The following is a 9504-nucleotide window of genomic DNA, read 5'->3' as shown; positions in this document are numbered from 1 at the left end:
TGAGTGTGTCACAGCGGCAGGAGACTGGTTTCTGAAATCTAAATCACTAGAACAATCTCCGACACACCACTGTGATATCCACAAATCAGATGGAGACTTTCATATCTGAGGGACAAACAGGTTAAGAGACATTTATTCTTTCTGAAAGGGTATTTTAACAGACAAAAACACAAGAAAGGGTGGGGCGGTGGTGGCACACACCTTTAATCCCAGCACTGGAGGTAGAGGCAGGTGAATCTCTGTGAGTTCGAGGTGAGCCTGGTCTATAAAAGTTGAGTTCCAGGACAGGCTCCAAAAGCTACACAGAGAAACCCTGTCTCAAACAAACAAACAAACAAACAAAAACAACAAAAAAACAAAAGAAAACACAAAAAAGAAACCAGGCAGTGGTGGCATATGCCTTTAATCCCAGCACTTGGGAGGTTGAGGCAGGCGGTTCTCTATGAGTTCAAGGCCAGCCTAGTCTACAGAACAAGTTCCAGGACAGGCAAGCTTCACAGAGAAACCTGTCTCAAACTGCACACCTCAAATTAAAATGTTACAAATAAGCATGCTAATAAGACTAGGCTATCCATTGGTCTGTCTGTACTGGAGACTGAGCTCAAGGACTACATATGCTGAGCACAATCTCTACCACTGACATACATGTTTTTAAGAATTGCATAATCATCTCTGTGAGTTCTCTCTTTGCAGATTTGACCAAGCCTGTATTAAAACTGTTTTGTCAGAAAGTTGAAAAAAAAAAAAGTGTAACGTGAATTTGTGACCTGCCAAGTATTCCAGTGAATCCACGAAGATAATGTGTAGGCACATCCTGATGTAGCTCCTACCCGTCACAGACCTGTACTGTTGAACATTCACTTCAGCAGCTTGCTTACATCTCATTCATTTGCTATCTAGTTTGTTTAGTATGGCTGCATTTTTTCCAAATACACAGACGTTTTTCCTTGTCATTAACTCCCTAAGGAATATAATAACTATTTACATGGCCTTTATACTGTAAAATATATTATAAACACTAGTTACATATTATAAGTAATCTAGAGATGAATTAAAGTATATAGGAGGATGTGCATGGGTATATACAAATGTTGTATATACTATTTAAATATATTATTTACACACACACTCGAGCATCTGAAGAGGAGTATTCATGCAAGGTCTTGGAAGCAACCCTCCAAAGATACAGACAAATAGCTGGGGGGGAGGGGCGCGGGGGCGGGGGCGGGGGCGGCGGCGGCAGCAGCAGCAGCAGCAGCAGCGGTGAATGCCTTTAATCCCAGCACTCAGGAGGCAGAGGCAGGCAGATCTCTGTGAGTTCGAGGCCAACCTGGTCTACAGAGTGAGTTCCAATACAGCTGGGCTTACACAGAGAAACCAGTTAGGGTTAGGGTTAGACTATGACTTGAAAAAAAGCAAAACAAACAAAAAAGATACAGATAAACAACTGTCCATTTTAAAGAGGGTTTTATACGGACTTACACTAATACAATTCAGACAAAAGGGAGCACCAAAGCTAACCTTACTTGCACTCGAAGGGCCTGTTCAGGAAAATTTCATGCTCTGCCATAGAGATTAGGCACTTACCTCTGTTTCTCCACTGCTGCTCATTATTCCACCATCATCCTGCAGGTCAGGGTGGTTACCATTCCTTTCAGGATCGGCTCTTTGGTGTCTTCCAGTCGGATGATGTGCAAACATCAAACATGCGCAAAAAGGATGTCCATAGTCCTCTACTTTCATTTTGTAGGTCACATTAGAATGGTTATGTGCTCCCCAAATGTCTACCATCACAGCCCACTTTTATTCTGGTATTAATTACTACCTACAACATGGGAAATTTTCTATCCAAATGTGCACAAGAGCACAAAGCAGAGACCCCTGAGACACAAAGGGAGAGTATGTTACGGTGATTAATTCACAGGACCACAAACCTCAAAGTGACAGCTCTTTTTCAAAACGCCTTATTACTCATTAAAATACCATAACAAGGGCTGGAGAGATGGCTCAGAGGTTAAGAGCACTGGCTGTTCTTCCAGAGGTCATGAGTTCAATTCCCAGCAACCACATGGTGGCTCACAACCATCTGTAATGAGATCTGGCGCCCTCTTCTGACCGGCAGGTGTATATGCAGACAGAACACTGTATACATAATAAATAAATAAATCTTAAAAAAAAAAATACCATAACAAGTGGTCTTAGAATTGTCCATTTACAAGATGATGCAACGGGACTCAGTGAAAGGTTTTCTTTTACTCTTTTACTAATTCCCTCATTTCTTAGTATTTTTACAGCTTGCATTTTTGGAGCAAACTGTCAAAGCCAGCAGAAGCCTCTTACTGTTTGTTCCTGTATTAACTAGTTCCTGAAGCGTATGTAAAACAAAGGAGCACACCTACATGCTTGCAGGATGAAGAGGGAAGCGGTGACCTGACCTCTGCTCACCACACTGCCTCAGCTGACACACAGATGAGGACAGCCAGGCTCTACAATGTGGGTCATCCACCAACAAAGACAAATAGGGCAGCTCTCCTCTCTTGACGTTTTGTGAATCAAAGACACTTATCTTAAAATGACAAGATCAGCCATGCATAGGGGCTTTTAATCCTGGCACGAGAGGTGGATCTGTAAGTTCAAAGCAACCATGGTCAACAAAAGGAGTTCCAGGCCAGCCAAAGTACTTAGGTGAGACCTTGTCTCAAAAACCTCTAAATAAATAAATGAAATAAGACTGAGGAAAAGTTTAAATACATAAACCCAGCACTTTCCACACATATACCCAAACCTACCTGGAGCCCTCAGAATAAATAAATACATACATAAATAAAATAATAAGGTTGAGAAAAAAGTTTAAATGTATAAACCCAGCACTTTCCACACATGTACTCCAACCCACCTGGAGACAGGGTCTCTCTGTGTAGCCCTGGAACTGACCTGGAACTCACTCCATAGATCAGGCTAGCCTCGAATTCAGAGATACACCTGCTTCTGCTTCCTGAATGCTGGGTTTAAAGGTGTGCACCACCATGCCTGGCTACTTTCCATCTCTTGACAAATTGCTTTCTTTCCTGTTTCTTACAAACACAGCAGTCTATAAGGCTTATTATTTTAGCCAAAATAAAAAGAAATATAGAAGAAAAGAAATAGCTGTCTTTGAAGAGTGTGCAACTGAGATCAATTTATTTGGTACATGGGAAATTGTCAGAAAACAATGAAAATTAAGGGCCTGAGAGATAGCTCAGCGGGCAAAGGCACCTGCTTACCAAGCCTGCCAGCTTGAGTTCACTGCCAAGACCCACACTGTACCAGAGGACTGACTCCTCTAATGTCTTCTGACCACACACACGGGCCCATATACACACAGATATATAAAATGAATACAGTGAAATACAAAATTTAAAGAAAATAATAAAAATGAGGTGTTGCCATGTTTAATTTTTTTTTCTTCAAACTCAGAATGAAAATGGGAAGAGGAAGGAAAGACAGGGAATAAGTAAGAGAACAAGTTTATAATGCTCGAAGTTGTTATTAGTTGCTCATGAAGTGTGATCATGTGAGAAACTATCCTCAGAACAGTGGAGGGAAGAAGCATCATCTTAAAGGTGAAGACTAACATGAGCCAGCAGAGGCCACAGCAGTCGGCGCAGGCAGAGGCACACTGGCCTCGGAGGACACACCTCTAGACTGTAGACAGATCTAGACACACAAATCCTATTCAGCTTCCTTCCTACTGAGTATTATGTTTTTGTATAAAAAATAATCTCTAACCTAAGAAAGGTAGAAACCAGAGGAGCTGCCATACATGTGGACAGAGACACTTACTTTATAAGACACAAAAACCCAAGATCACATTACACAGCAGTTATTTATTTAAATACCTGAAAAGGTCAATGATGGAAAAAATAGGTTTCTTGTGAGAGTTTATAGTCATTAGATTTATTTTACCATTAAAAAAGTGTTGCCTCTAGATTATCCTGGCCAGATGCAGAAGACTTCACAACACATGCAGCTAGGCGACACTACAACAGACGCGGCCACTCTAGAACGGTCTCCACTTGAGGTGAAACTCAGCAGTGGTCAGGGTGGCTTGTTTATTTAAACTGAAAACACTGATAATATACAAATTGTTTTCTCATTTGATTGAAAGGGCTATAAAATCCCACACACTGACAAAGAAGCAATGTAGTCACATAGGTAACACCTCTGCTAACTGCTTCTGCCTCAGTTCCTCAGCCACACACCCAGATACACAATTTTCTAGATTTCACAATGGCTTTGATGCTGGCCTACCGTAAGTGGCAGAAACAAAGTGGTTTTGGAAAGCTGACCTTGACTCCTGTGTGATCTTAAAAATAGAGAGAAATGGCTGTAGAAGCCAAAGGGTCATTCTGAGTCAACGTGAAATAAATATGTGATCCATGAGTAACACAGTCTCTGGTGACTGACACCTAGCAGAGTGAGCCAAGTGAACACTATGACACTAATGTAGAAATGTCTGCAAACACCATTTCTAGAACTCAGTTTGGGAGACCATATCTTGCTTGAATATATACATTATTTACAAAATATTCCCTTTTGGCCTCTGAAATTTAGCCACTTAAGTTTGGCTACTAAGGTGTTTTCTTTCCACATGCCAGCTAATACTGCAGTCATTACTATCAGTAAAATACTCTTATGCATGAATTACAAATATTAATAAAGTAACTCTGCATGTATAAATATCTCAATATTTCTAGCAGAATTTAAAGCATTCAGAATGTACATAAAAGTATTTGCTTTTGGTAGGCCGGTTATTATTATTATTATTATTATTATTTTTAATCATCGCTGTTTCAATAATGCTTTGTACATAGCAAAGCCCAAAACTGCAAAAACAGTAGCACCAAAACTCGCTCGAAGCCAGAACGTGGAGCTCTTGAGGTCAGCTTGTGTCACGTGCCTGCAGTCAGAAAATAGAATTAATATTTAAAACATTATTAGTAGGAAGATTTTACAGCAATCATCTAACAGTCTATCTGGGGGAAGTATTAGAACACTTGTCAGGCTAATTGCATACAGTAATGCTTACCCAAAACATTTATAAATATGGCTATACATAATACAGACATCAGTAAAGACAAATGTCTTTACAATTAGCTACTACTTGGAAACTGACCTCTAAAATTTTATCAGTTTTGTCACATGGGAAATAAAGTTGGATGAATCAGCTGAATACATTTTAATGTCACCACAGTCCTTCAAAATGAGAATTAGGCTGGAGTCTCACAATTCTGAGAGTCTTATTCACAAAATGTGAGTAAGACAAAATCTTCTACCCTCAGGAATCAAAGACTATCTTGTAAGCAGTTAATTGACAAGTGACAATAATACTGTCTCAAGAGCAGTGCTTAATATGTGAAAAACTTGAGACTTATAAAGTTCACCCCCTCTAAAAAATTCCTCCCAAAGAGAAAGGGAAGACTGGCCAGCTTGCATTAGTTTGGTTACTGCTAATTGAAGAGACAAAAACCTAAAACTAAAACCAGCAAACCTTGATGTTAGTTAAACAGGCAGTGATAATGACGCCAAATAAAGGGCACGATGGATAGGATGCATTAAAAGCAATGACACAAATGAAGCTGTATTATACACAACAGGAACAGGAACAGGGACAGCCTAACACCACAAACTGAGTTTGTGAGCATGCTCAGTTAATAACACTGCTAAGCACCGTCAGGTGTCTCAAGTATGACAGCTTACCATGAAGAGGAAAAAGCTTAAAACAACGGTTGGATCATTTTATTAAGTGTCAATGAAGAGAATTAGGCTGGGTTCTTAGTTAAGTGCGCACAACTGAGGTGATGTAAAAACTTTCAGAATTAAGAGCTTAGTGAGACAGTCTTGGTTACTTTACAATTAGGCAGATTTGAAGCAAAAAGACCAAGATGCTGTCATACACAAAGAAATTAAGAGCCGAGAGTTCAAACTGTACACAATGACTTTGACTTGGTCACAGCTACAGAATGTCTGGCTTAGCTCTCACAAAATGCAATCCGTTCATCGAGAAACCACTGCAACACAAGCCAGTGCCCCATGCTTCTCCCCACAGCCAAACAACACATGCACTCCACACTGCATCCTCACCACAAGTCTCTTCTCAGTTAGGTTTGACAAAGCAAAGTGATAACACAGGTTTACTCTACACTGCAAGTCAGTTCTCCCAACAGGCAATGTTTTATTTTCTTAAAAGGTTAGGGAAGAGAATATTTAGATCTCAGGTTTTTCTAGCTGGGAAGATTCCAACAAGGCCAACCCACTGGTGGTGGAAATGTTACCTGTCATCAAGAAAAAGCTGACCATGAGATGACTCCATGAAGATGGAATCTTCTATAGAGCTGACGGCGTGCACCTGGTGAGTAACACTGCCTTCGTCGTCTGCTAACAGCATGGCACCCCACTCAGCTACACGGGCTTTTAACCTTTCACACACATGCACACGGTTGGCAGTGCAGGGCTCACGAAAGAACGGGACTTAAAATAACATCTCTCAAGTAAACATCCTATATGTATTTTGGGTTGCTTTTCTATAAGATTGAATCTTATGCTTTCTATATTTAAAATATATGCATTACATAGATAATTGCTGAGTTAAAAACACTCTATGTACTCTTAAAACATTCATACTCTGAGCAAGGAAACCTGAAGCTGCTACATGCATCCCCTACATATCCCTAGGAGGCTGGTCTTAGTATATGAGACACTGAGAAAAATCCTTCAAACCACTACCATAAGCATTGCCTGACAGCATATGATAACCACAATAAGTCACTCAACTGATGTTAACAATTACTAGTCATAAAGTTTATATGCTTAGAATTTCAGAATGTTGAAAAGTAAAAGTACTATCCATGAAAAAAAATGACTCCAACATTCCATACTGTTAGATCATCAAGGATCCATACTGAGATGAACAGAATTTGCATTTCCAATAAGGAAAGAGATGATTTAAAGCAGTGACTCTCAACCTGTGGGTCTCAATCCCTTGGAGGGAGGTGTGTTCAAATGAGCCTTTCACAGGGTCGCCTAAGACCATCGCGAAACAAATATTTTATGTTATGATTCATAACAGTAGCAAAATTTCAGTTATGAAGTAGCAACGAGAATAACTTCGTGGTTGGGGGGTGAGGGTCACCACAGTAGGAACTGTATTAAAGGGTTACAGCATTAGGAAGGTTGAGAACCACTGACAAATAGCACATGCTGAAAGTATATCAGGGCTTTTGTTTCAACTTGGAGTGTCTATTTTGTGGGTAATACTAGGGAATAACCTAGGGCCTTGCATACTCCATCACTGAGCTACATCCCTAAGTCTACTTTTTTATTTCCAGGCAGGGATTTGTGACGTTGCTGAGGCTGACCTTGAGCCTGTCCTCCCACCTCTGCCTCCCAGGGCTGGAATTACAGCAGGAGCCACTGTGTCCAGACAGTTTGCTTTTGTTTTGGAATTTTCTTCTCTAGTCTTCAATATACAGGTATAGAGAGGAAGGGATTAGCATTAAAGTTAGCCATGTCCAATTAGTTCTGTCAGAATGACTTCGCATGAGCAGTCCTTAAATGAGTACGTGCTTTACAAAGCTCCCCGTGTCTCTGTCATTTTCAAATTTTATTACTTGTGGGGGTAGGGAATGGGACAGGGCAGTGCCTCGGCATACATGTGGAGGTCAGAGGCCAACATGAGGGAGTCAGTTCTCTTCTATTTGGTGGATCGCAGGGACTGAACTCAGACTGTCATGCTTAAGTGGAGAGTCCCTTTACCCACTGGGGCATTTTGCTGGCCCTTTGTATTTGAGACAAGGTCTAGTTCTGCCCCAGTTTCCTGAGTTCTGGGATTTTAAGTGTGTGCCAACTACAGCCAGATTCCTTTTTGTTACGTTTGTTGTATTTTTAAACAGTTTATGACTGTTTTGTTTTGTTTTGTTTTTGGGGACTGTTTCTCTGTGTAGCCCTGGCAGTTCTGGAACTCACTCTCTAGACCAGGCTGGCCTCGAACTCAGAGATCTGCCTGCCTCTGCCTCTGCCTCCCGAGTGCTGGGATAAAAGGTGTGCACCACCACTGGTCAGCTTTATTTTTTAGATTTTTTTAAAAATGTGTTTTGCTGGGGGCTGGAGAGATGACTCAGAGGTTAAGAGCACTGGCTGCTCTTCCAAAGGTCCTGAGTTCAAGTCCCAGCAATCACATGGTGACTTACAACCATCTATAATGAGATCTGGTGCCCTCTTCTGGCATCGGGAATACATGCAGGCAGAATACTGTATACATAACAAATAGTTTTTTTAAAAAAAAAATTTTGTTTTGCCTATATGTATTTATGTGCACTATGTGAATGCTTATTGCCCTTAGAGGTGAGAAGGAGGCTATCAGTATATAGGATCTTCTGGAACTGGAGTTACAGATGGTTGTGAACCATCATGTGGGTATTTATTGGGAATCAAACCTGGGTCCTCTTCAAGAGCAACAATTGCTTTTAACCACTGAACCAGCTCTCCTGTCCATTTGTTATACTTTCAGTATTACTTTAATTAATATTCTCCTATAACTTCTTAGAAAGAAATCTGGTTTTAATTTTCATTCCTTTCATCTTTCCATTGATCCTTTCTAACTATAACTCATAGGAAACAAATGCACTAATATAAGTGATGATTCTAACTTTACAACTCCACTTGTGTATCTCAGGAATGAACTTGTAAGAAAATACTCTTCGCCTGTGAGGTGACCTGCTGCCGTCCCACGCAACCTAAGTCAGAAGCTCATTTTCTAGTAAAAGGGGAACATATAGGGCCCTGACCTGTTTTGGGTAACTGTTGCCTTGCTTGCTGACCTTGACCTTGATGTCTTCCCTATGCTAATTCCCTCCCGGGTTCCACCTTCCTGAATGTTTAAGGGAAGTTCCTTGTCTGTGTATCCCGCATAATGGGTGTTAACAGCTTAGATGCAAGGTTGTAAAACATGCGGGGTTCTCCCATTGTGCTGTAAGTCTGTATTTAAGCATTCAGCATTAAAAAATAAAATAAAATAAAATAAAATAAAATAAAATAAAATAACATAAAATACTCTTAGATAACTGTAATGCATGAATTCTTTGAGTTCTTAGGACACACAAGTATTACATACAGCCTTTCCCTTTTCCTAATTTCAAGTTGAAAACTACACCAAGGCTATCGAACTACAATCAAGTTCTGTTTCTAAATACTCTAAAACACACACACACACACACACACACACACACACACACACACACACACACACACACCACCACCACCACCACCACAACAACAACAACAACAAAAACAAAAAACGTTTCTGAACCTCCTTGTTTCAATTCTCCAGGTGTTTTTACCTGGTATTTCCTACATTTATGTAATAATAATGCCATTACTGCTACCAGTTTGTTATTCTGATTTCAGTGTGTGTGTGTGTGTGTGTGTGTGTGTGTGTGTGTGTGTGTAGTGCCAGGGATCAAACCC

General features: G+C 40.4%; 1 protein-coding gene across 8 annotated transcripts in view; it reads right to left on the bottom strand.

The window, feature by feature from the left end:
- Window positions 1-3846: 3846 nt before the first annotated feature.
- Window positions 3847-9504, bottom strand: part of Rhot1 (ras homolog family member T1) — a 74175-nt gene continuing 68517 nt past the window's right edge. For 4 of the 8 annotated variants that reach the window (XM_006977509.4, XM_006977508.4, XM_015996281.3 and 1 more), the window contains one exon: window positions 3847-4939. In XM_006977509.4, the coding sequence (XP_006977571.1) occupies window positions 4822-4939 (118 nt within the window). In that variant the 3' untranslated portion in view covers window positions 3847-4821. Of the gene's footprint in view, window positions 4940-6314; window positions 6459-9504 lie in introns of all 8 variants that reach the window. The other 4 variants (XR_013053057.1, XR_013053058.1, XM_015996280.3 and 1 more) reach the window with 2 other exon arrangements.

Source organism: Peromyscus maniculatus, chromosome 8, assembly GCF_049852395.1.
Source record: "Peromyscus maniculatus bairdii isolate BWxNUB_F1_BW_parent chromosome 8, HU_Pman_BW_mat_3.1, whole genome shotgun sequence".
Classification (NCBI taxonomy): domain Eukaryota; kingdom Metazoa; phylum Chordata; class Mammalia; order Rodentia; family Cricetidae; genus Peromyscus; species Peromyscus maniculatus.
The sequence above is the reverse complement of the archived record's forward strand: the minus strand, read 5'-3'. Positions and strand labels throughout refer to the sequence as shown.